The 27519-nt window shown below is 35.4% G+C and overlaps 2 protein-coding genes across 2 annotated transcripts in view; one reads left to right on the plus strand and one right to left on the minus strand.

Moving 5' to 3' along the window:
* Positions 1-5609, minus strand: part of LOC106166233 (serine/threonine-protein kinase RIO3) — a 10274-nt gene extending 4665 nt beyond the window's left edge. The window contains exons 1-10 of the mRNA XM_087019274.1: positions 4995-5609; positions 4387-4547; positions 3756-3857; positions 3106-3218; positions 2617-2760; positions 2071-2198; positions 1549-1650; positions 1087-1170; positions 734-893; positions 1-153 (exon numbers count right to left, since the gene is read on the minus strand). The exon at positions 1-153 is cut by the window's left edge and continues 18 nt beyond it. Coding sequence (XP_086875400.1) covers positions 1-153; positions 734-893; positions 1087-1170; positions 1549-1650; positions 2071-2198; positions 2617-2760; positions 3106-3218; positions 3756-3857; positions 4387-4547; positions 4995-5215 — 1368 coding nt within the window. The 5' untranslated portion in view covers positions 5216-5609. The remainder of the gene's footprint in view (positions 154-733; positions 894-1086; positions 1171-1548; positions 1651-2070; positions 2199-2616; positions 2761-3105; positions 3219-3755; positions 3858-4386; positions 4548-4994) is intronic.
* Positions 5610-5855: 246 nt separating this feature from the next.
* LOC106166217 (DNA repair protein Ku80) lies at positions 5856-26770 on the plus strand. The gene is made up of 20 exons (XM_024077582.2): positions 5856-6018; positions 7151-7264; positions 8025-8208; positions 8572-8620; positions 8943-9068; positions 15386-15547; positions 16322-16436; positions 16822-16954; positions 17330-17439; positions 17712-17774; positions 18234-18371; positions 19113-19221; positions 19495-19555; positions 20382-20454; positions 20943-21139; positions 21650-21816; positions 22214-22326; positions 24352-24448; positions 25344-25483; positions 25826-26770. Exons 1-20 carry the CDS (start codon positions 6004-6006, stop codon positions 25838-25840), a joined length of 2181 nt encoding a protein of 726 aa, XP_023933350.2. The 5' UTR covers positions 5856-6003; the 3' UTR covers positions 25841-26770.
* Positions 26771-27519: the final 749 nt, after the last annotated feature.

The following is a 27519-nucleotide window of genomic DNA, read 5'->3' on the forward strand; positions in this document are numbered from 1 at the left end:
GTCTCTAAGCAGGAACTCATGTGCATGTGGATGTTGCACATCTACGGACTGGCTGACATCGATGAACCAAATGCTGCCATTATGCCACAAGATATTGTATTCACTGAGATCAGCATGGACCAAACCACAGTCCTTGAACATAGTCTTCATAGCCTGAAATAAGATATTGTATTCACTGAAATCAAACCACAGTCCTTGAACATAGTCTTCATAGCCTGAAATAAGATATTGTATTCACTGAGATCAAACCACAGTCTCTGAACATAGTCTTCATAGCCTGAAATAAGATATTGTATTGAAACAAAATCTACTGAGAGGAGTGGACTCCCCTCTGTGATGTGTTCCAACAATTAAGTCGTCAGTTAATAGGACTATGCACATATTGATGTAGAGAATCAGAAAAATAGCAAAGAAATCAGTCAGCACTGTTTAGAATATACAGAATTCATCTCAGCTGTAATAATAGTAATACAGTTATGAGTGAAGTAAAAAGTTCAAAGTAGCACGATAGTAATGAAATTACAGATTGCTTTGAGGGTGAGTATTGGAGGAAATTCCTTGTTGCATCTAACACATCTACCCCCCTTGTATTTTGTCCATTAGGTATGCATCATATAAAATATTACATATTGTGCATATATGTATTTCCCAAAACATAAACATGTAACATATGCATTTTCCAATGCAAAAACATCTGTACTTTACACTAGTGCACTTTGCACTATGCACTCACCTCTACACACTGTGCATATGCATTTTGCAGCTGCTCTGCAGACAGATGAGCCTCCTTTAACTTGGGTGCTGGCACTCGATTGTGCCCAACAAACGACATCACCAATACGTGCTTTCGCATCAAAATTGGCTCAGGGCAATGCAGACCAAACTTTCGCATTCTGAAAAGAAGTTTTTAAAGATACTTTAAGTTCATTTTTAAGTAAGATTATATTTAATTTATCAATAGTACTATGTATTGTTGACTTTTTTTAAGTTTCAAATTGTATTGTGCACATAGCTGTAAAATTTCACTGAAATGCATATATTTTAATACATTCTATAAGAAAAAAAAATAGCAAAAGTAACTATTACCTTGAGAGGTTGACTAACTCCTTTTCTGTCCACATTTTGATGATTTTCCGAGGATTCTGCTTCTTGAACTCATCCTTTGCGAACCTAAACACAACAAAGAAAACACTAAAACTAAATCTCAGCTTTCAAATAAAATAACTCAAATAAGGACTGGATTGAAGAGCTGTATGGAATGTGACACATACTGCACACAATCTGAATGTATGGTAACAGTCTTAACTTAAACCTTATGTGAACTGGCCCTCTGACATAGTACAATCTGTTAGAATCATTATCATTATTACTATAATTATAGTATTGCAGTGTATTTCACTGTATTGTAATTGTACTGTATTGCACTGAGTAGCTTAGTATTGTATATAGCATAGCATAGCATAGCATAGCATAGCATAATATTATATTATTATAATTATTATCATGTCATATTATATTATTATGATATCATATAATGTTATGGCATACCTGAAATCCCCCCTGATATATTTTTCCCTTGTTTTAAACTCATTGAGAGTGGTCTTAAACACTTTAATGGCACACTCTGTGGGCATTGTTCTATCTGGAAGGCTGAAAAGAAATAATTCAACAGACATAGAGTATACCCAGTGATAATATAAATGTATACACATTAATATGTGCTTATAAATTACATTGCTAATCTTGTATTGTGTAAACATTTGCTTAAACATTAAAATTTTAGAAGAAAAGTGATGAACATAACACTGTGCCACTTAGGACTCAATGAAATATCATATTGGTCATCATTTTTATAATCCAATAATTTTTATAAATCTGTAATCTAATTGTAAGATTGTATAATGATCACAGTACTGAGAAATCAAGCATGCCAAAAACCAATGATGAGAGAGAGTGAAAGGAAGAATGAAAGGAAGAAGGAGAGAGAGGGAATGAGAAACAGAGAGAGAGAGAGAGAGGGGGAGAGAGAGAAGGAGAGAGAATGGGAGAGAGAGAGAGATAGAGACAAACCTGCCACCATCAGCATGGAAGACGACGGACTCCTTGCCTGTACTGACCACCCCCGTGACGTTATCCAGTATCCCAGCATTCACCAGTTTGTACAGGATCAGGCGGGTCTTCGGATCAACAGCTTGTTGCTGAAAATTTCAAAATTAATACTGTTATCTATCTAAATCAACAACTGGAATATTATTACTTTTTCTGTAGGTGCCATAGGTTTTAATTACTCCAGAAATAGTTCGTAACCTACTATCGAAGTGCCCATTTAGTTCTTAAAGGCGAAATTCTTATGTTCAGAAAACAACATTTTTTTTTGAAATTTTTACAAAATTTGCTTTATACAGTACCCATATTCATTAACAGAATAAAAATTACAACTTGTTTTTGAGGTTTTAATTTCTAGATTTTTGACAGGCTCTAATTCTGGAGACAGAAACTAGGGAATTTCATTAAGATAATCAACTATCACACATAAATAATGTCTTGATTTCTTTTATTGAACTTACAAAAATTCTTAACTTTTTTCACACATCTCAAGTATCTCTGCATACTTACTGCCGTAGAGTGTTCTTTCTTCTCGTGAAGACGCTGACTTTTCTTGTTTTCTGACACAGAGTGCTGCTTCAGTTTGTTAAAGACATGATTTGGAAGCTTAAGGTCCATTCCCTTGCCATCACCAGTCTCAAATTCTGGGGGAAACTATTAAGAGACAAGAAAGAGATCACAATAATAAATACCTGTGAGCCTATTTACTTTACTAGTAACGATATCTGCAATGTAACTTATATGAACAGGTATTGTCCTAAGTAACAATTTGAAGAATTTCAATTTGATTTTCGTTTCAGTGGGAAATCTTCTTTCTGTTGTCCCAGTTTTAGAGATATTTCTAGTTTTCCAAATCAGCGAGTCAAGTTCTACTGTTACTGACAAAAAGCTTGGTCAAGTGTCATGGCTAAGACAAATTAATGGATCAAAATATGTTGTTTCTAGCAAAAAAATTAGGTCAACTTCAGTTGTCAGTAACAAATAACTTTCAAAATGTACCTTCTCCATCTTGGACACATTTCTCTTTCCACAAATCACTGGGTCATGTTTGGTTGTAATGTTCTTCCCTTTGCCAGAGTAACCAGCCTTGTTGAAATTAGGAACTGGCTCATCTGAAAATGAGAAATGAGAGTTGTGCACACTGCACCCAAAATACCAATAACTACATATATGAAGCATTAGTGTAATTTTTACCCATTTTAAACCTAAGTCTTACTGCAGTATTTTTTCAAGATTTATACTTAGTTACTTGCAAAAACATACTCTGATATTAGCTGATATTAATATATTTTTCAGAAATTTCTAATGTCAATCACATAGATTCCTCCAAGATTTTCTGGCAGTGTCATTTAGGCTATTGATAGCATTATTTTTCTAACATATGGCTGGGAAAATTTGAAAAATAATCTTGCCAATATTTCACAAATTTAGTTCAAATGATTAATCTGGTAAAAAGTTGTGAAGCCATTTGTGGAAAATAAAGGTTTTATCCTGGCAGAGGTCAGCTTACTTACAGGAGAGGAAAGGGGGTATTTTTTGACATACAAACCTACAGAGGAAGGGAGGGGGGATATATTTATGTACAAACGATACCTATGTGAAAAGAGGGGATTGGGGATGGGGGGGGGGGGGGTAATTTATATACCAACCTTTGTAGACATTGGTCACCCAGGTTAGGTCGTCATCCTCGCTGTCACTGTCCTCCTCAACATAAGGGTGAACTGTGCGGTAGTTAGAGAAAGACAAAGACACTGGAAAGATAAATTCAAAAATATTTTCTGTTCTCTTGCTTATTATAAAATACATTATAAGATACTTCAAATCACATCACTGATGTGAGCTCTTTTGAAGTGACTTGAGGTTGTTTGATGAAGCATTTATTGGCAAAATCATGTCTCTTTACTTTTTGCAATCTTTACAGAAGAGATGATGAAAAATCTACTTGAGCAATTAATGAATCTGTCAACAAATATTTCTTTTTTTTATATGCTGAAGAAATTAATCTTTTTAAATTCTTTCTAAATTGCAGTCAGCTGAGTGCACACCATAGTTAATTACCCCCTTATAGCTTTTAGTAGGCGGGACAGACGCTTAAGCCGGCTAAGCTGACAGTAATCTAGTGAGACTCCCCACAGGGATACATCGATCTAAAATCTATGGGAATGGGGTCATTGATAACATGATAAGTAGATTACTGTTTCACCTTTTGTCTTCAAACTTACAGAACTGATGAATATTCATAAACAATGTTAAAAACAATGCTTGTATGATAAAACACACCTTTACTCTGACCATTCAACTTGGCTTCTTCCTTCGACAGCATTAAATCGTGTTCCTTGTCGTATTCCAACTGGAGCAACTGTGCTAGTAAAAAGTCACTGTCTTCGTTTGTCTCAGATCCGGCATCTGGTAACAGTGCCGACAGGTCTGGGACTGGCTCACTGAAATGTTGGGATAATAAAGGTAGAAAGGAGATTTCGACTGTAGACAGTCAACAAAGCACTTTAGCCTGAAGACTGGTCTGATAAACTTATGGTCCAAAAAAATTGATCTCCTTCAGTTTAACAAAAGCTCACAGTTATCAGTATAAGTTAATTGAAGTGGATTATGGTGTATACTAGCATCAGCCATATCAAATGTTGTATCCTTAACACACAGTCTGTGTGAGTGTGTGTGTGTGTGTGGGGGGGGGGGGGGGTAACAATATCACAACTTGTCAGTGTGTACAAAAATGGTTCATTTGTGCAATTAATCAAATTTCTTTTAAGATATTTCAGCAGTTTTGTCTTTTGTCAGTTTTTACAATATTCTTTAATATGTTCTTTTAAAGATATATTTATTGATTAATGTGACAAGTGAGCAAGCCTCTAATGAGTATTTTCACTCACCTGGCCGTCTCAGACTGAACATTGACGACCCTCTTAATAACGTCCTCTTCGTCCCTTTCCTGTAACTCGTGAGCCAGCTCCTCACTCATGACTTCTTCAAGTGAGCAGATAGTAGGTGTGGTTGCTGTTCCCCACGGGGAGGAGGGGGTACTTGTGGTCTTACCCCAAACACTTGGTGTGTTTATTGGTCCCTGAGAACTTTCCATCACAGTAGCGTCCATGTTTACAATGTCTTATATAATTTCTGTACAATATTTACAATGTCTTTGGTATTTGGCACTTTTAGTGATAAACCTGATATATACCCCCGAGTCCTCTTAGGGTTATAAATCAGAATTTGGAGTTGTAAACTCGTGCTTAAACTTGTTGCGAGTCCTCGTTTCTCTCCTTAGACGTCAGTAGTGCAAAGTTTTCCTTCTGTCTACGACACTGTGCGCACTCTCTCTTTTTAAAAATAAGTCCTTCTGGATAGGTTACAACTCTATAAATATCACTAACTAGATGAATACGTCACTTGGTTTCCCAACCAAGTGAAATTGCACAAAAACTACGCGCTTTTCTACCAGATTGCACAACAACAGCGACAACCGGAAGCAGCGGTTGGGTCGCTTCTTGGTTGTCTATGAATTGAAAAGTTGCTAAAAGCTGGAACGAGAAAGCGATTGATGGCATTTATAATAAGTAATGATAGGACCAAAGATATTAGATTTGTTTTTAGAAGAAAAAAATCCAGCATCACTGATTAGAGTGCTGTATATATAGAGCACAGTGTGAAGATAAATTTTAATTTATTGAAATTAAAATTAATTTGACAAACATCTTTGGTTGTGCTTATCAACAATATTGGACATTGAGACATCGGAAATAATGGTACAAATGATTATATAAATTTGTTTATTTATCTTTAAATAAATGCGTGTTTATCGGCAACAAATTACAAGTTTGACAAAACGAAACTGCCGGCAGATGGCAGCATGAGCTGCACGTGCCAAAGCTTGTTTATTTCAAGATGGCAGCGGACAAGGTAAGTGGACTTCGAGCAAGTGTTTGGTAGATAATCTAAGTTTTCCCACGAACCTACCAATATGTATAGCAACGATCACGAGGAGTATTTTAAGAATTGCTAAATGGTGTACATGGCATACTTTGTCAGAGAGAAAAATCCGACCTTTGTGGTCTTGCATTAATTTTGGATTTCGCCGGTGGAAATCCCGGACCCAGGACCCCACCAATTCACCTCTCATTGTCCCCGATTCAGTATGAAATATCTGAAAGCCTATGATAGGTTAGATGCGAAACTTTTTGCATGTTTTATAGAGTAAACACAACACATGAGTGCATACCATATGACCAAAGAATGTGCATTCTTATCCAGCAATCACTAGCAGGCTATAAATTTAGCCCCCCCCCCCCCCCCCAAAAAAAAAAAAAAAAAAAAAAAAAAACGATCACCCTTAATTATACACCAGTGCATAAACTGATGTTTTGTCATAGAAAGAGCTTCTGTGCAAAATTAGAGTATTTAAAAATGATGGCAAAACAATTCTTTTCAGAACTTTTAAAACATATTTGAGAAGTACATGTATAATGACTTAGGAAATCTATAATTTATAACATTATTGGCATTTGTACAACAACGTATTTGGTGAAAGTAATGTCTAACCATCTTTATATACTACCTCTTTTTTTATTCCCTATTAATATTAAGTAAAATTCTGATACGTGGTTATGTGTACTAGTACAGTATTAAATATGGCAGCCTTAGGCCCTATTCCCATAGATTTTAGATCGATCTATCCCCGCGGGGAGTCTCACTAGATTACTTTCAGATAATCCGACTTAAATGTCCGTCCCGCCTACTACAAGCTGTAAGAGGGTAATTTACTTTCGTGTCCACCCGGCTGACAGCTATTTAGCGTGAACCCCCAGGGAGTTAGGTCGATCTAAAGTAGGTCGATCTAATCTATGGAAATGGGGTGTTATATTATACCAAGTGCTACAGAATTGAATATTTTGGTCTGTAGTCTTAGGTAAACAAGCACAGGTACATACTAGGGTAGTACCCATAGTTTCCAGAAAAAAAAAAAAAAAAAAAAAAAAAAAACAGAATATTCATTCAGTTCTTATTTAAGAACCTTGCAATTTTTATATCCCAGGAAGCCATAGCCATTGTGCTGGATGTAGGACCGTCCATGAGTGAGTCTCCGCCAGGGACGTCTACACCCCTGCAGCAGGCAGGGACAGCTATCACTATGATACTGCAGAGAAAGGTTGGGACTACAGTGTATTACTAGCTAGAGTGTGTGTGTGTGTGTGTGTGTGTGTGTGTGTGTGTGTGTGTGTGTGTGTGTGTGTGTGTGTATGTGTGTGTGTGTGTGTGTGTGTTGGGAGGGGGGGAGGAGGGGGTCATCACTACAACATGAAGGGACAGCTATCACTATGATAATGCAGAGGAAGGTTTGGACTACAGTGTATTGTTAGCTAGTGTGTTTGTGACACTGTGTGTGTGTGTGTGTGTGTGTGTGTGTGTGTGTGCATGTGCATGTGTGATTATGTGTGTCTTCTACGCCCCAACAACAAGGATAGGCAGGGGCAGTGATCACTATGATACTGCAGAGAAAGGTTTGGACAAAGTATTTCATTTGTGAGGGGGGGGGGGGGGGAGGGCATGTGAGTCACCCCTACAACAGGGACAGTGATCACTATGATGCGAAAGAGAAAGGTTTGGACAATGTACGGTATTACTTTTTTGTTTGTGTGTGTGTGTGTGTGGGTGCGATGTAAGTGTGTGTGTGTTTATTGAGAAGAAATACTTTTCAGCGGGTATAAGAGGCAAACACAGTGCTTTATTTAATTGCTAAGCAATTTTAGTTTCTAGTCTAAGTAGAAGAAACAACACAGCTACATGAATAATGATTTTTTTGTTGTAAGAAAATGGAATCACTTTTGCATGCTTTATGATATAGATATTATGTCTTTTGTCAATGATATTTTACTATGCGACTAACCACTGAAAGTTTCTTTTTCCAGATTTTTGCCAACTCTAAAGACGAGATTGCTCTCATATTGTTCGGCACACCTAACACAGCCAATGAACTCGCGGATGGCGAGGAGTACCAAAACATCACCCTGGCGCGGCCACTAGGACTTCCCGACTTTGACCTGCTCAAATACGTACAGAATGAAATACAGCCTAGCAACATATCTGCTGACTGTATCCTTTATACATGGAGCATATCATTAATGGTTTGGGGGTGGGGTAATTAATTAATTTAATTCTGTAGGTGACTAATTTGGTTTCAATTCAGGCTTAAAGTGAAGTCTTGGTTAAACAAATGAAAAAAGTTACATATCAACTCTTTGTGAGTTTGTATACCATTCCTCTTGTCTTTATGGGTTCGAAGAGAACTAGAGTTGTAACTTTAAAATTTATTATAGTTTACAGACAGTGTAGAATTTAGAGATTATGTACAGCACAGATAAAGAATAATTTTATCTTTTAGAAATAAAATTTATCAACTGTTCAGCAGAAAAACATCATTATCAATTATTGATATTGTCCTTAATATTGCGCCAGTTATTGATGCAATGGTGGTTGCACTAGATCACTTAGTCAAACATACAGAGTAAGTAGAACATGGGCCAGTCCATGCCTTAAACTTTTAACACAGGGACTTTGGACTTACAAGCTTAAGAAAATGCATGTCTGAATAAATATGTGGTCACTGCAATTAGGTGTTAATTTAAAACGGGACTCGTATCTGTTTTAACTGTGAGCATTCATTGTTTTTTTTTAATTGTATCAAATAAATATCATATTCAATTTAGTATGATCATGTTTATGTAGATTGTAACTGAAGCTTTCCAGTACTGTTTACACACATAGACACGCACATGGAGAGAAATATTTTTATGTCGTTATTTGAGATCATGCTCTTTCAATTTCAGAGGAAAGAAGTTTGGAGGTGGAAAACGTTTGATCTTGTTCTCTGATCTTGGTGGAGAATTTGCTGATGACCAACTTGATGACATTGTTAATGGCATGAAGCAGGCAGAAGTGCAATTAAATGTAATGTGAGTATCAAGAAACTATTATATATACGACTTGCATTATTTGAAAGGTGCGATGTGCGCATGACCGGAATTGTGCACTGCAGGGGTCAAAATAGTACCGGAAGCGTTGTTCACTGCGATAGGAACACATGATGGAAGCATGAGACATGCCGGGGGCGATATTAAACAAGCCATTTGAGGCGACAGAGGTGCCAGAGGTGAAAAGTTGGTAAAATGAATGATGCCCACACATCAGGCAAAAAAGAAGAGCTGATAAAAAGGTATGTTACACGATATTTTCTTAAATACAAGACCAAATACAAAACCCTAATGTGGTCATTATGTAATTATGTTCACCTGAGTCATTTATATGGGAGATAAATTTGTCACCTGGTTCAGGCAATTATCTGATACAATCTCTGAGGTGGGCTAGTGCACTGTACAGGTAATTAGTACAAGCTCACTGTCAATATCAGTGCATCTATCATTTGTTTCTTCTTCATTATATTTCTGTTGTGTATCCAGGTAGATTTCAGTTAAAAAAATATGACTAGGCATGTCAGTTTTCTGTTTTGTCATCAGTCTAATATGTATTTATGTAAATTAATCACTGTTATAGATGTGTTGATGATGACTTTAATAATTATTTTCATGACTATTTTTTACTTGTTTTATAGGTGTAAACTGTACAGTGAGGATAGAGAGAGAAACAAAATATTGGATCCAGACGGCAGAGAAAATTAGAAGAAGGCCTACCAAATTGAAGTTTGAATCAAGACAGTGGAGAATGGACCAAGTCCTTGAAGGGAATGCCCAAACCGTTTTTTTTTTAATATTTGCCTATTAATAAATACAATTCAATATTTCGTCTCACAATTTTATTTTGCATAATAAAATCAATGATGTTGCCTTGGAAATATCTTTCCAAGGTACCTTACGATATTTCACTGATCCATGTTTTAAAATGCAATGTTTTAAACATTTTCTAGATATGTTCAAGTGCATTGTGATAATAAAAATGAGATATTTGGTAAAATTGTTCTCTTTTTTGTTATTTGCATAAGTAATATACAATTCAATACTCCTTCACAGTCAGGTTTAAACCTGGTTTTAGTTTTACTCGGGTCTAAGCAATGGCGATAACAATACTCTAAAACCAAAGTAAAACTAAAACCAGCTTTAACCTTGCTGTGAAATCAAACCAAAGTTTCACATGACAGTTTTCATGCCATTTTTTTATACTGAGGTAATGTCAGGGTATAAAAAAGTCATGAAAAATTTTAATTCCTCGTAGGTTTCAAGACTGATGTAAAATTTAACCATTTCAGGTTTGTTGTGCATAGACTTTATGCTGAAAGTGTGTTTGTCAACTTCCTCATGTGCTTCGGACAGTTGTTCCAGAATTTTTTCTCTGTCACACTATTTCTTCATGCATTTTTTTTTTTTTTTTTTTTTTGCTCGTTGTAATTCCACTCTTGTTTCCAAAAGTTCAATTTCTAAAGATCGGATTTTCTGTTCCATACTGAAAATATGTTGTTTTTCCTTAACTGTCGTTAAAAGAGCATCTGAACCTGCATCTGATACAATGCAGTAGGCATTGTGGTCTGTATTTGAGAAGCCATTTTCGTCCTCGCTGTTCAACTTCCCACTTGCCGCCAGGTTCACTAAAATTTGTCTCAGAGTTATCAACAGTTAAATGTCTAATAAATTTTCTTCGGGGCTTACAAATCTTCGATTCCTTGAGTGGAAATATAGTTGGTCTACCACCCAAATACGATTTATTCCCTCCTTCAAAATGAGCACTACACACACGGTGCTGCTTGGCGGGCTCGAACTTACTAAATTTGCCTTCATTTCCCGCTCGTCCAATATTGTCAATCCATATACCTCTCTTTTTTGGGTCCTTGGGGAAAGCATAAAATGACAAATTTCGATCTCGCTTTGTATTGTTGAAACAAACAGGCACAAAACACACAGAACCGCCGAGAGGCATTTTATTTCTGTGTACAGAAATGGCGGCAACGCAAGATAGGTCCCACTTTACCCACAATGCATTGCGCTCAATATCGAAAACGAGACGAATAATGCAAGTCGTATATATAAATTTGATTATTATTTTCACTATATAATTTTTATTCTTAATTGCTTCTTATTTTATTTGCCTTAAAAAAATGAAGGTATAACAAAAAGTCATTCCTAACTAATTTGAAATTTAAATATGTTTTTTTTAAACAAGTTTTTTGACTGCTTATTTTGCTTTCTCAGACTTAATATTTTTCCCTTTCAGTAATCAGAGGAATCCATGTAAAAATATTTCTTATAAAGTTTCATCACTTTCCTCATTCCAATTATCTGTTTCAGATATATAATTTTTATGTACAGACACAGATGTGTCTGTACATATAGCCATCATCTGCGTCTGTCGTCGTCGCCGTCGTCGCCGTCGTGCACTTTTACCGATAACACGATAAGTGGAAAACCGTTTTTGCTTTTGGCTTGAAACTTACAGAACTGATGAATATTCATAATACGCAGGTCAAGTTCAAAAATCAGCATTATCGGTTCATTTTTAGGGAAGTTATGCTGTTTTTTTACTTTTTTCAGCATATATGCAGCACTGATAACACGATAAGTGGAAAACCATTTTACTTTTGGGCTTGAAACTTACAAAACTGATGAATATTCATAATCCGCAGGTCAAGTTCGAAAATCAGCATGATCGGTTCATTTTTAGGGTAGTTACGCTGTTTTTTCACTTTTTTCAGCATATATGCAACGCCGATAACACGATAAGTGAAATACCGTTTTACCTTTTGGCTTGAAACTTACAGAACTGATGAATATTCATAATACGCAGGTCAAGTTCGAAAATCAGAGCTATCGGGTCAATTTTATGGAAGTTATGCTGTTTTTTCACTTTTTTCAGCATATTTGCAACACCGATAACACAATAAGTGAAAAACCGTTTTACCTTTTGGCTTGAAACTTACAGAATTGATGAATATTTATAATACGCAGGTCAAGTTCGAAAATCAGCATGATCGGGCCATTTTAAGGGAAGTTATGCTGTTTTTTCACTTTTTTCAGCATATATGCAGCACTGATAACACAATATAAGAAAAACAGATGGGGAAATTGTCATTATACTAACAGGACTGGTCAATCTTACTAAAACATAGGATGAGTGCGAAAATCAGCATAATCGGGCCATTATTTTAGAAGTTATGCTGTTTTTTCACATTTCCTCAGATTCAATTGTTAGGCATGTTAACAGTCTCATTATTGAACTAATAAGATATGTAAAAGTGTTTGTTTGACATTTCCTGCATCTTTATAACATTGTTAGTTGATTATGTAAAAATGATGGTAAACTTGTTATTGTGTATTATGTTATAAAGTGTCAAAAATGGAAATAAACTCATATCATTGCAGTTTGTCAGATTCAATCATCTACTATCTTCAGAATCTCAGAATGGAGGAAATTGGACATTTAACACTGTTCTATTGATATTTTTCCCATCTCATCAATTTTCTTAGTTGATCATATACAAATGGTAGTAAACTGTTTATTTTGTTTTATGTTAAAAAAGGGTTTTAAAAATAGAAGTAAACCCATTGCAGAACAGTGCTGTCTTGTTTCAGCATGTATGCAGCACCGATAACACGATAAGTGGAAAACCATTTTACATTTTGCCTTGAAACTTACAGAACTGCTGAATAATCATAATACGCAGGTCAAGTTCGAAAATCAGCATGATCGGGTCATTTTTATGGAAGTTATGCCGTTTTTCACTTTTTTTCAGCATATATACAACACTGATAACATGATAAGTGAAAAATCATTTTACCTTTTGGCTTGAAACTTGCAGAACTAATGAATATTCATAATACGCAGGTCAAGTTTGAAAATCAGCATGATTGGGTCATTTTAGGGTAGTTATGCTGTTTTTTTTTTCACTTTTTTTAGCATATATGCAGCACCGATAACACGATAAGTGGAAAACCATTTTACCTTTTGGTTTCAAACTTACAGAACTGATGAATATTCATAATACGCAGGTCAAGTTTGAAAATCAGCATGATCGGGTCATTTTTAAGGAAGTTATGCTGTTTTTCACTTTTTTCAGCATATATGCAACACTGATAACATGATAAGTGGAAAACCATTTTACCTTTTGGCTTGAAACTTGCAGAACTAATGAATATTTATAATGCGCAGGTCAAGTTTGAAAATCAGCATGATCGGGTCATTTTTAGGGTAGTTAAGCTGTTTTTTTCACTTTTTTCAGCATGTATGCAACACCTATAACTCCTTTGTGCTATATGATGGTACTGTATGAAATTGTCCCTTGGGTGATCCCTAATTAAATTAAGGTCTATAAAGTCTTGCCTAGTAATTAATTTTCAATTGGCCATTAAATGAGATTACATAAAACACTCGTTGAGATTTCCCTGTAAAGTCCCATAGGTTTAGCTCTGTTAACTGTGTCACAAAATTAGGATTTGGTGATAATTATGCAGATAAATGGTGTTTAACATTGCAAATAAATTTACAACAAAAAATGTGTTATGCCAACATGCTATAGATGAATAACAGTGCTTTATTTTTCTCAAACTTGGTGGGGTTATTAATATCAAGTTAATACAGCTAGATTAAAAGTTTGAATAGCAGCTTTATTGGAATTTTTTACGTTTTATTAAATTTTTTTTTTAAATTATTTTTCAAACACTAGCATCTTCAAGATGTGATTTTTAACTCCCATCCACCAGAAGTGCTGTGCGTTTTCTGTATTTTTGTATATAATTGTTATTTCTTCAGATTTAATTCTTAGGCATGTTAACAGTCTCATTATGGAACTAATAAGATATGTAAAAGTGTTGTTTTGACATTTTCTGCTTCTTAACAATATTGTTAGTTGATTATATAAAAATGACGGTAAACCTGTTATTGTGCATTGTGTAATAAAGTATCATGAATGGAAAGGAACTCATCATTGCAGTTTGTCAGATTTAATCGTTCACTATGTTCAGCATCTGCAAATGGAGCAAATTGGACATTGAAAATTGTTCTATTGATATTTTTCCTATGTCAACAATTTTCCTAGTTGAACATTTAAAAATGACAGTTTATTGATTATTTTGTTTTAAAGAAGGTGTTGAAAATGGAAAGAAAATCATTTCAGTACAGTTATCTCTTGTTTACGTTTTGGCATTTTGAAAGTGTGACTCTGAACTTCCATGGCCTTGAAGACCTTCCCAAATCACATTTTCTGAATATTCATGATACTTTTATTTATTTTTTTTTTTATAAAAAATTTAATGGTCATTATGCTGTTAAGTATTATGTTATATTGCATGAAAGTTGAAGAAAACCCTATTTTGGACACTGCTGCCAGGATAGCGATTAAGGCAAAACCATGTTACCTACGATACTGAAACTTAATGAAAAGTTTCATAAGACAGAAGTGCAGCTTGTGTTTGAAAACCAGTGTGATTGTTTTCTGTTTTGAAAGCAATGCAGGTTTATAGAGTGCTATACTGGCATTTTCAAGTTGTGACTTATCACTCCCATCTGCCAGGAGCCCTGTACTCTTACTTTGTAACATTTTCTGTATTTTGTTAAGTTAATGATTCTTAGGAGTCAAGAATGATTCTTAGGATTGACATACAGCCCCCCCCAAAAAATAATAAATTATATATATATATGTATATATATATTTTTTTTAATGAGTTTAAGCAATTTTTTGTGTAATTTTCACTGTACCTCATTCTGGCATTTCCAAAGTTTAACTCTTATCAGCCTGACACCTTAGGGACTATTTCCAGACCCTATCACGCTAACTGTGGATCGATCTATCTCCATGGGAATTCTCGCTAAATTGCAATCAATGTAAGTGGCTTAGCTGTCTGTCACGTCTACTGAAACTGGCATGCCAGAATCCTAAGACTCTCAAGCTGAAAGCAATTTAGTGAGAAACCCCTTGGAGTTGGATTGATCCTGTTAGATTGATCTAGGTATGGGAACTCAGTCTAATGCTTGATACACATTTAACTTTCATCCTAATCCAATGTTATGCAGAATTAGAATTTGATGTTGGCTATGCAGTTACAGTAAGCATAATACATTAGTTCATCAGAATTGACAGTATCCTATTTCCTGCGTTTTTATTTTCTGGTTTTTGTCTGTACATTTGACAGCTTTGCTGCCTTGTTGTAACTTACCCAGCATTTTTCAGAACTTTAGGACTCGTACACTTTTTCAATTTATCAGTTTTGATAAACTTTATTAAACACCATAAAAAAAAAAAGATATGACACGTCTCTCTTTGTGTTATCAGTGGTCCAGATCTTGATGATGATGATGATGAAGATGAAGATGACAGTGGAGCCAGACCCGCAGCTAATGGACACTCTAAGCCAAAGTCAGCACAGCAGAGAGCTGGAGAGGCCATGGCAAGACACCTGCTGTCACAGGTAGAAGGAGAGAGTTATTCCTTCAGGTAAACTGCCAGGGATTTATAGCCCTTTTGACACCGAGTGGTACAATTAAGTTTTATCTTTCATTAATTAGAGCAAACTTTTTCGTGTACCACATTAAATTAGTTTTGATCAACTTTATTAAATGGTGAAAACATGGTAATTGGGGAGGCCATGGTAAAACACTTGCTGTCACAGGTAGAAGGAATTTTTTCTTTCAGGTAAATTGTCAGGAATGTTATCCCCTTTTGACATTGAGTGAACATGTTTATTTAACACTTTGTTTACAAGCAAATCTTGTCAGCCACAGTAATGCAGTACATTGAACTGGACCGGTTAAAGAGATCCACATCTTAGACTACATTCCCATAACCTTAACATACTAGCAGGATCAATCTATCTCAGCGGGGATTCTCTCTAAGGTGCTTAATTGTCTAGCACGCCCCCTTGGAAAGCAACATGAACAACATTATGGACCTTGAAGTTGTCCTGACTTAAAGTTACAAGGGGGGCTTACCAGACATTTAAGCCGCTTCAACTGAATGCAATGTAGAGAGAATCCCTTAGGAGTTAGATTGATCTAGCTAGTTCAATAGGGTAATGAGAACGGTCCCTAAAAGATCAACAACTTGATTTCCTGCCATTAAGTAAAAGTCACCTTAGGGAGCTTTTGTGCATGACATATTATTTAACTTAAGAAGCAGGAAGAGAACTTGTGTGAAAGGGATAAAAACCAGTGTATCATAATTACATGATAAAAGCTGACCTGATGGTAATTATAACATCTTATATTTCAGTGAAGCACTGCCAGCCCTCAGCTATTTCCAAAACAGAAAGGTTAAGCCCACGCCGTGGAAGTGTAATTTAGAGATTGGGAATAACCTGCAAATAGCTTTAGCTGGTTATGTCAGGGTGAGTGAAGGTGATTGTGCTAGATGTGACAACACATTGTGCTAGATGTGACAACATTGTGTAAGATGTGACATTGTTTTAGTGTGATAACACAGATCGTTTTCAACAAAACTATATACTCAGTGGATGGCACATTTTGTTAGGTGTGACAAGTTATTTTCTCAGTTTAACTGAGTAAATAAAACCTGACAGTGTAAATGAATAAAAGATGTACATGAATCTAAAGATGTAAAAGATGACTGAAATATATCTAATTTGTACATGAGTAAACGTTTTACAGACATTAAAGACAGTCTAGATCAAGAATTAAGTCTGCTCCCTTGACTCTGAAGGGTTTAGCATCACCTCTGTGTAGATATTCAGCTCAATGGTTGAATTATTTCAGGTAGTTGAACAGAAAGCTCCCAGCTTCAAGAATTGTTACGCCAAAGATATCGATGCAGAGGTCACCACCAGTAGGTCGTATCACCTTGATGACGAGGCCAGCACGGAGGTCGAGAAAGAGGAAACTGCACAAGGTAAGGGGTAATGAAGTCAGCTATTTTATTTTTCAAAGAGAAAGAATAAAGATACTACTAATAAAATTCATTTGAATTCTTTAAAACAGCACTTGAATTCTTTAAAACAGCACTTATCATGCATTTCAGTGCTGTTTCCAGTTAAAAAGGGAAATGGTTAAGGCATTAAATTAGGAATGTCCACTTAAAATTTATATTGTAAACTATGAAATATAAAACATGCATTGACACAATTTAATTTCCATTACAAGTACTATGTATTTTTCACAACTATCAACTATTACCCTCTGTAACAATTATGTTAACAGTAATCATTATGATGGTGATGGTTCATGATGTGATTTCAACATTTGATTTTATTTTATCATATTTCAGGTCACAGATACGGTAACACATTAGTGCCTTTCAGTGAAGATGACATAGCAAACATGAAACTGAAAACTGTGAAGTGTTTTAAGCTTTTAGGATTTACTGAAACTAAAAATGTAAGTGAGTGGAATGGTTGTGGTAATATGAAATATAGAAATCAGATTGCTTTCACTATTATAAGGTAAACTATAGAGTATTAATTTATTTCATTTTTGAATGTAGAATTAATGAAAATTCAAACAAGTCTGTGATAACGACACAAAAAAGATTTTTAGCAGACATTTCAAAAACCATTTACTATGAAAAAAAAACTAGCAAGATACAACAGCATTATTTTATTATTATTATTATTATTATTATTATTATTATTATTATTATTATTATTTAGGTGAAGAGGCATCACTTCTTAGGGAACAATGTCCAGTCCTTTGTTGCTGAAAAAGATGATGAGGTAAAGTGGGGTAATGTGCTTTCATTATTAATTAACATACATATAGACTTGGGTTATGTTTTATAGAAGACATCCCATATAATACACTAATTGAGACTGGTGATATTTGTCTATTAAGTATGAACTCTGTTATTTGTATATACCATTTTTTGTTGCTAGACAAAACTGTAGCATTTACATTTAGTATTTTATAGGCATGTGTCCAATTTATGAGAGGTCTAGTTAACACTGAAAGATTTTATTTATTTATTTGTCCTTTTGTTAAAAACAAGTGCAAGTTCTACAAATACAAGAAAATCTGTGCATTATTTCCAAGCTATGATTAACAGTTGTAAGTTGTGAAATTCCTAACATCATTTCCATTATTATTATTATAATTATTATTATTATTATTATTATTATTATTATTATTAAGAAAGGTTCAAATTCAATGAAGTAACTGAGTACATATCTCTTCAGGCAGCAGGCGTGGCTCTCTCTGCCTTCATCCGCGCCCTCCACGAGACCAACTGTGTCGCCATAGTGAGGAAGGTGTACAGGGCCAATAGTGACGCCAAGCTAGGGGTGCTGTCACCACACATCAAGGCTGGATATGAGGTGTGTGTGTGTGTGTGTGTGTGTGTGTGTGTGTGTGTGTGTGTGTGAGAGAGAGAGAGAGAGAGAGAGAATGATAGAGAGATGTGTGTGAGAGAGAGAGAGAGAGAGAGAGAGAGAGAGAATGATAGAGAGATATGTATGAGAGAGAGAGAGAATGATAGAGAGATATGTGTGTGAGAGAGAGAGAGAGAGAGAGAGAGAGAGAGAGAGAGAGAATGATAGAGAGACATGTGTGTGAGAGAGAGAGAGAGAGAGAGAGAGAATGATAGAGAGATATGTGTGTGAGAGAGAGAGAGAGAGAGAATGATAGAGAGATATGTGTGTGAGAGAGAGAGAGAGAGAGAGAGAGAGAGAGAATGATAGAGAGATATGTGTGTGAGAGAGAGAGAGAGAGAGAGAGAGAGAGAGAGAGAATGATAGAGAGATATGTGTGTGTGAGAGAGAGAGAGAGAGAGAGAGAGAGAGAGAGAATGATAGAGAGATATGTGTGTGAGAGAGAGAGAGGTGTGTGTGTGAGACAGAGAGAGAGAGGAGTTCAGGGCCAATAGTGTGGGCGAGGTAGGGGTGTAAGAGGGATGTGTGAAGTTTTTCTAGAACATTTAATATTTCATCTTTTATATTTCATGTAATAATGTATCGCACTGTTAATACAGACAATAGTTCCATTTTAAACTACAATAGCATCACATATTAATTGAACATGCAATAATAAAATTTTGTTTTTTAAAATATTCATTTTAGTGCCTATTCTACAATGAGATTCCCTTCATGGAGGATGTGCGACAGTTTACCTTTGGGTCCTTACCCTTAGAACCAGATAGCGAACTAAACAAAAAATTTTCTCCCTCAGGTAACAATGTTCAGTTCTCACTGGCATGGTAATTATTTTAAAAAAAATTGTATATTTCTCTTAGCAATATAATTTCATATAACATTATACTTGAAGTAAATAAATCAGCTTGTCCAAAGAACTCCTTTTTGTGCAGAAATGGAATAAAAAAAGAAAATATTAGTTGATGAATGCAGTTGTACAACATCAGTACAATGTATGTATCTATGTATGTATGTATTATTATTATAATGATAATTATGAATGAATTATTTGTTTTATTTTGGTCTCCAGATGACCAACTAAGGGCAATGGACAACCTGATTGATTCCATGGATCTGTCTAAAACATCACAGTAAGTGGGAGATATTGTTATATGAAATGACATAGTTTACAAAAATTGAACAACAACTAACAGCTTAAGGACCATTCCCAGACCCTGTCATACTAACTGTGGATCGATCTGTCTCCATGGGGATTTTTGCTAAATTGCTATCAACTTAAGTGGCTTAGATGTCTGTCGCGCCCACTGAAGCTGCTAGGGGGAATTAATTATCGTTTAGCAGCTTCAGTAAGCATGCCAGACATCTAAGCTGCTTAAACTGAAACCAATTTAGTGAATAACCCTTTGGAGATGGAGCGATCCTGTTAGATCGATCTAGGTATGGGAACCCAGTCTTAGCTGAATGATGATTTTCAAATTTGCCAGGCATTAAATTTTGGTTTTGTTTCTGGTCTGTTGGTGAGCTTTTATTTATTCTTTTCAAAAATAGGATCTGATTTAAAACTGTTTATTTTAGTACTCTGTAGCACTTCATAATATTCACATAATTTACCGGATTTTGGTCTTTATACATGTACACATACACATTGATGCAAATGGTGTAGACACAGTTCTTTTTGTGTCTATGAATAACCTGACCAATTAAATACCTAGTAAGCAAACTGTTCAGTTACCTATCTTGTCCTGATTGTTATCCTCCAAAATACACCTGCAATGCATCAGATGGTCAACAATAAATGAAGTTTACCTTTGCAATGCATCAGATGGTCAACAATAAATGAAGTTTACCTTTGCAATGTATCTTGATATTGTAATTAAGCCTAAGGTCAATAGCATCTTACACGTACCACATATCTTTATATTTGGACCTTTTTATATCCCATGTCTTACTTCACAGGGGAGATGAGGAGGAGGAAGAAGCTCTTAAACCTAAACTTACTTTCAATCCACACTTACAGAGGTTATATCAGGTTAGTATACACCTATCTTACAGGGGCTGTATATATCAGATTAGTGTAATATAGATTAAATTTTATGTAATGATATCTATTGGTTTTCAAAGGCATTTTGAAATATTCAAGATACCAAAGTACAAAGATCTGATATGTAGCATGCAAACTATTTATTTTTATTGTTTTGTTATTATTATAAATAAGATGGCACAGTTTAGAAAAGTCTGATTTCAGTCTCAAAAGTATAAGGGTGCTTTCCCAGAGATTTAGATCGATCTAAAGATTAAGTTTTAGATCGACCTAACTCCCTGGGATTTCACGCTAAATTGCAGTCAGCCGAGCAGGCACCATAGTTAATTACCCCCTTACAGCTTTTAGTAGACATGACAGACGCTTAAGCCGGCCAAGCTGACAATAATCTAGTGAGACTCCCCACAGGGAAAGATCGATCTAAAAATCTATGGAAATGGGGTTTAAAACTTCTTTCTTTTTCTTTTCTTCTCCAGTGTCTACAGCACAAAGCTCTAAACCCAGATGACCCACTGCCTGAGTTGTCCCCCATCATTGCAGATTACCTGAAACCCCCTCAAGAAGTGCTGACCAACTGCCAAACACATGTGGAGAAATTAAAGGAGGTCTTTCCTCTCAAAGTTGTTGTAAAAAAGAAGGAAGAAGTGTCTGCAAAGTCCATGTTCCAGGACAAGTAAGTTGTGTTTTCTTTTACTTATTGAATATAGTTTTTACTTTTGATGATGATAATTATAGTAATGGTAAAATCTTAATTTTCTTCATAAAATGATTAAAATTATTTAAATGCTGACATTTGAATATTAAATGACACTAACAGTAAAAAGAATACAACATAAAAATATCATTTAGCAAAACTTAGCAAATTCCTATATTTCATTGTAAAATTATTACTAAAGTAATTGTCGCAATGTTTGATTGTATGTTAAGTTTGAATACCTCATAAAAAACTGTAGTTTTTACCTGCTGTTTTCTGGCTTTCAGGCTTCAAGTGATATTTAATGATGACTATATATCAAAACTAAATCAAGGAGAACAGGAATTTTTCCTGTCTTTTTCTACATCTTCCATGATGTGGTGACAAGCTTGAAGGTTTAGTAATGCATTCTTTTTTGCTTAAGAATTTTGCAAAAAAAAACAGCTCAGACATAAATTCAAAATTCTTTCTTCCACTTTCTTTGTCTAGACCCATAGGTGATGTGCCAGCTTCCAAGAAACCAAAACTTGACGATGGTGCATTGGGCGATATGAAACAACTGGACAAGGTCAAGGTCACAAAGGTTGGCACGGTAACACCAGTGGAGGATTATTGGGCCATGCTGAGTCGGAAAGATGAGGACATGTTTGAAGAGGGTGTGTGTCTTCTTTTATGCAGGTTCTTTTTATCAGTATTTTTATCAGTTCTTTTTTCTGTGTATATATACTATAATATAATATAATGGTAAATGATCTGATATTTACTCACTCTTATATTTCAACTGCACATCTGAATGACTTTCTTTTTGATTGACAAAAAGTTAATGAATTATGGATGTTCAGTAAAAGAAATTCTATGACATTTTGTGCCTTATACTGATTGTACTTTGGAGAATTTTTGTAACAATAGAAAATAAATTAATTAATAATATCATATTCATATCATCTATGATCCATTACATCAATAAGTTTTGTTTTTTTTTTAAATGAGAGATGCAAATTCTTCAAAAGAGTTTGTATAAGACTTCATTTTTATATTATACTATATTTTCAGCCTGTAAACAGCTAGAGAGTGTAATAATAGACATCATTATGGGGTCATTTGGTGCCCAGTCCTACCCCAAGGCAATGGAGTGTATGAAGGCACTAAGAGAAGCTGCCTTAAAGGTAAGTAATAATCTGATTGAAAAAAATAGGAGAATATTGAAGTGCATTCCAGTATTAGAAGCTACAGAAAATACCAAAGTAACATGTAGTTGCAAACTTTCAATTTCTGAGAATTTTCTGATGATTTCCTTTTCTTTAATACCAGCACTTACCAGTGTTCTTGGCAGATGGAGATATCAAAATATATAATGTCTGCCTACCTCTGCCCTCTACCAGTAAAAACACTAAGAGTTTAAAAATTGAAAAAAATATATATATTATGATACAAGGAAAAAAAGAGGCAAAATTTTGTTATTTTCATCTGATTATCACTCTGAGAATGCTCACCTGCTAGCATTATTATTATATTGTGAATCTGTCCAGCTCTTAGATGTTAAACAGATTCAAATAAACCATATGGTCAGATAAAGCGTGAAGACTGACATTTAATTTGTCATTGGCTAATCCCACCATTTTCTTGAATCACCAGATTCTAACCTCTTTCACTTTGCTTTTGTAGTGCTTTCTTTTTAGGTTTCTTGACATTCTGTTTTCTTTGTTTCGGTACATTTTGTATTGCTCATGGTCACTAGATGGCAAAGCTTTGGACTTCATTCTGATGGTATTTCGGAAGTCATCATTAACCCATGGTTTATCATTGGAGTGTCTAGTGACTTTGCAGAGAGTTAGATGAGTGTCAGTGAGTGTTGTGGCCTGTCTGGTGAAAAACTCAAACTGTTCCTGACATGTCTTCCTTTGATAGAGTTCTCTCTATGATATATTCTCGATGTCATGCGTCAAGAAGGCCAATGCATTTTGGCTCTTTTACAGAATGAAGGTTGTAACTTTGTGCCCTGTGGAGAAGGAGCTATATGGCCTAGGAGAGCATATGACTGTGTTGTGATCTGACCTGCCAATTGACCCAAGACAGTGGGGTTCTTTGTACAGTTCTTGCATATTTATAAAACTTTTTGTCTAAAATCCATTTGCCTCTTGTTGGGCATTTAACAATTTGCCTTAGTGGGTAATTTTTGATCCTATTGTTCTTATGGGTCTATTTTTTAGGTGCAGCAGCAGCTTCCTGCAGATTAGACCCCATTCCCAGAGATTAGATCGATCCAAACTAGATCAACCTAACTCCCTGGGGGTTCACACTAAATAGCTGTCAGCCGAACGGGCACAGAAGTTCATTACCCCCTTACAGCTTGTAGTAGGCAGGACAGACATTTAAGCCGGATTATCTGACAGCTATCTAGTGAGACTCCCCACGGAGATAGATCGATCTAAAATCTATGGGAATACACCCTTAGACACATACCACTTTACACAGTATGTAAGCTGTTCCAAGTATGACCAATGATTGTGCACGATGTCGGGTATGTCTAACTTCTCTATCAGGTCTTTGCAATCTTCAGGATTGTTCCAAGTGACTGGGATTGTTCCAAGTTCCCCAGTCACAATCAGTATCACTGACACTTTTGATGCTCTGTGAATTCTCTTAATTTTAAAAGCAAGGTCCTGAAATCTGTCCACTTTCTCTTCCTCAGTCTTGATGATTTTTTGGTCTGCTGGTGCTGCTACATCAATTTATGTCCGTTTCTGTGTATCTTTCTGCACTAGGGTCATGTCCAGTTGATTGTGACTTAGTTTCTTATCTATGTAAACAGTCATGTCCCAGGTAATTCAAACGTCTCCATTCTCAACAACTGCAAGTGGCTGATTATTATGATTATTAATATATATTAACGTGCCGTAGGTCCGCACAATTAAATTCCAAACTCACAGAAGACCAAACAATGTATATAAATCAGCAACAGATTTTATTTACAACAATGAAACAAAATAAGATTAAACGATTCATACAATGTAGACATCTGCCTTTAACAGAATCACAAATATATATGTAAGTCTTTATAAAGCAAAAATTTTAGTTTGTCATAAAGAGGACAAATCAAACGTAATATAGATCAAATTAAATCTGTCACATTATTATTATTATTATTATTATTATTATTATTATTATTATTATTATTATTTACTTTTTAGCACCTGGAGCCTGGGGTATTTAACAAATTTTTCACCCAGTTTAAGAAGGAGATGGAGCACTACAATAAAATGGTTCTCTTCGAGATGGCAAAGAACTGTAAGTTTAAAATAATAATATAAATAAGCACTCATCTGTACTTGAAATATGTTCAGTGACCTACTTACAGAAAGAATAATTGCTTGAATAAGAAAATGAATGAGTACCCAAATGAATGAATGCAGCAATACAAAAAAAAAAAAAAGAAAAAAAATGATATATTAATGAATAAATTAATATGTAATATTAATGTAGAACAATAATAATTAAAACATAATTTGATGATAAAATCAGTAAAAAAAAATAATTTTTTTTTTACTTAAAAGAAATAAGTGACTGCTTCTTCCACTCTCCCAAAACAGTATGTTTATAACTTTTTTTTATATCCTTATCCCCTGCATTTCATCATAAAAATGTTCTCATCTACTGTTGTAAGGTTTTCAAGAAAAGCGTGCCCCCTCCCCCCCACACACACACACACAGTCTTTTAGCATAGGGCACATTCAGAGCAGTGGACTAACGGATCTGCAGATCAAATATGGCCGACCTACTTGAATGTGTGTGGTGTTATCCCAGCGGGGAATCTATTCAGTGTCTAAGACTGCATTCCCAGAAATTTAGATCGATCCATCTGGATTGACCTAACTCCCTGGGGGTTCACGCTAAATTGCTGTCAGTCGAGCACACACCATAGTTAATTGCCCCCTTACAGCTTTTAGTAGGCGGGACAGACATTTAAGCCTGTTAAGCTGACACCAATCTAGTGAGACTCCACAGGGGGATAGATCGATCTCAATATCTATGGGAATGGGGTCTAAGCGACAAGCTTTTTAGTGGTCGCCATATTTGATTTGCGGATCTGTAAGTCTGCTGTTCTAAATGCATAGTCCTGTGTTCTTTAATGAAAATATATATTTGGAATCACAAATTGATAAAAGAACTCCACATGTTCCAGCTGGTCTCAGGCTGATAGACAATGAAGAGTGTGAGGAGAGCACTTACTCCAAGGACGCTGTGGCCGAGTTCATGGCAGACGATGTGAAGAAAGAGAAAAAGGAAGAAGAGGAGATGCAGGAAGAAGATGCAGACGACTTGGTAAAACACATTTTTAATTCATTACTTGGTTGTATGGTTCCTTTTGTAGCTAGTTTTTGAAAGGAGTGACAAACGTTTATCAATGATTTTAATAAAGTTGGTTCTAATTTTAAGTGATTTACTCACATTAGATTTCAGGTAAATGTTCCTTTTTTGTTTTTTGATAATTTAATCTTCAAATCCCCTTCATAATGGATAAATTTAAAAATAACCTGATTGAAAATGATGTTTTGCTCAAACATAATCTATCCCCCTGTTAAGGATTATGCTATTCAATCTCATCATTCTTTTATCATTAAAATTTGTTCTCATTTATTTTATTTTATTTTATCTTATTTTCAGCTGGATCAGCTATAGGAACAATTTAATAGTGAGATAAAGACAAGCTGTATCAAGGACAAGCTATAGGGAAAAGTGACAGTGAATAAGATAATTCAATACTTCAACTTACACATGAGGATGGCAATGATTCTGCATTACAAGTTTCATAGAAATGGAAAAAAAAGGTCCATTTGTTTAAGTGTAAATAGCTGTAGAATATAAATTGTATATTATGAGAAAAGACAACTTCACGAAAGACGCCAATAATCAGCACCAGAGGTACAGGGTGTGTCTGAACATTTTTATACAAAATGTTGATGATACAAAATACCTTTTTGCAGTCCCTAGAACTGTGGGTATTTATGACCCCGACGAACGATTTCATGTGTTCATGTAGTAATTGTCAATATAAAATGTGGGTTATTTGCTATAAATATGTACATGGATCTGTTCATTGTGCTTAAAACAAGGATAGAAATTTATTTGTAAAGCGTACGTGTTTTGATTCTTTTTTGTTCGGAACCTAAATAACAAAGTACAATTAGTAAGTGATGGTTCATATTAAGAACCGCAGACAAAATGTGAATGATATGTGTTTTGTGTCAAAATTCCAAAATTCCGTCACTATTTGTCCTGTCTTCAACAAATTGGTAACTAATTTTACAAGGCGCTACTTTTATTGATAGATCTGCATTGAACAGATTTTGGCAGTCTGTCCAAATGTTTTGTTTATTTTTCACTTTAGAGCCACTATACTACTACAAAGAGACCGGCACTACAGCGGTAAGGTCGGCGATCTCTCGAATCTACAACAATGATAATTGGACCGATTAACGGTAATATTAATTAATTTGTGACTAATAAGCGTTAATACTGCATTCCATATTTTGCCCATGGCGTTTATAGCCAACCGCGAAAAGCTTTTCAAGTTACACCGTTTTCTCTGCTGTTAAACTTATAACCAGAGGACCTGGTGTATATTTATTATTTTACTTGATCTATAAAATGGCTTTTGATAACACGTGAAATGGGCATACGCACGCACACAAATACACACATACACGCGCGCGCGCGCGCCTTTGTGAAAAAATTAAGGGGAAAATGAGTAACCTGTTTGGAAAATGACACATTTTGTCTCCCATTTCCTCAGACTAGTTAACTAAGCTGCAGAGAGACGCGGGGCGGGTCTTTATTTACAGACCCTCTAACCCCTCTTTGTAACGAGTACCTATTACGGGTAAAAGATATGAAAACAACATCACAATCGAAATGAACGCCGCTGCTTCAGGTAGTACCACTATCTTAATTAAGTCGCCTATTGACAGGGGGAGCATAAAACCATAAACGCTGGCTCGGGGGAGGCGGAACGCTGGCGGATCCTTTGATGTCGTGATCGATTTACCGCTTTACGACATCTCGACAATGGAGTGCGGGATCCTCGTAAATTCTTTTACTACCATGTTCCAAGCCAAGACGTTGGCCATTGTTTTATAAGTGATGTCACCTCGCGCTGTTAAAAGGTGCTAGTTATTGTTCAATGTCGACGTTAAGTGACACTAAAACTGTTTATGTTTTGCCGTGTTGGGCTAATGTTAATCTTTGTGGCGGGTTTACTGTCGAGGCGACACCCGGCTACCGTTTGTTTCGTCTTTCTTTCAAATCCCACACACGTAGAGCGTAAATATATATATGATACAGAGTTCGTGCGCGGGATG

Source organism: Lingula anatina, chromosome 8 (assembly GCF_051362555.1).
Source record: "Lingula anatina isolate TDL-2025a chromosome 8, LinAna3.0, whole genome shotgun sequence".
NCBI classification, from domain to species: domain Eukaryota; kingdom Metazoa; phylum Brachiopoda; class Lingulata; order Lingulida; family Lingulidae; genus Lingula; species Lingula anatina.

Bases quoted from the DNA above. Each gene is read 5' to 3' on its own strand.
- LOC106166217 (XM_024077582.2), top strand. The intron at 15,548-16,321 runs GTAAACTGCCAG...CTTATATTTCAG, and splicing joins GGAGAGAGTTATTCCTTCAG to TGAAGCACTGCCAGCCCTCA. The intron at 19,556-20,381 runs GTAAGTGGGAGA...CTTACTTCACAG, and splicing joins GATCTGTCTAAAACATCACA to GGGAGATGAGGAGGAGGAAG.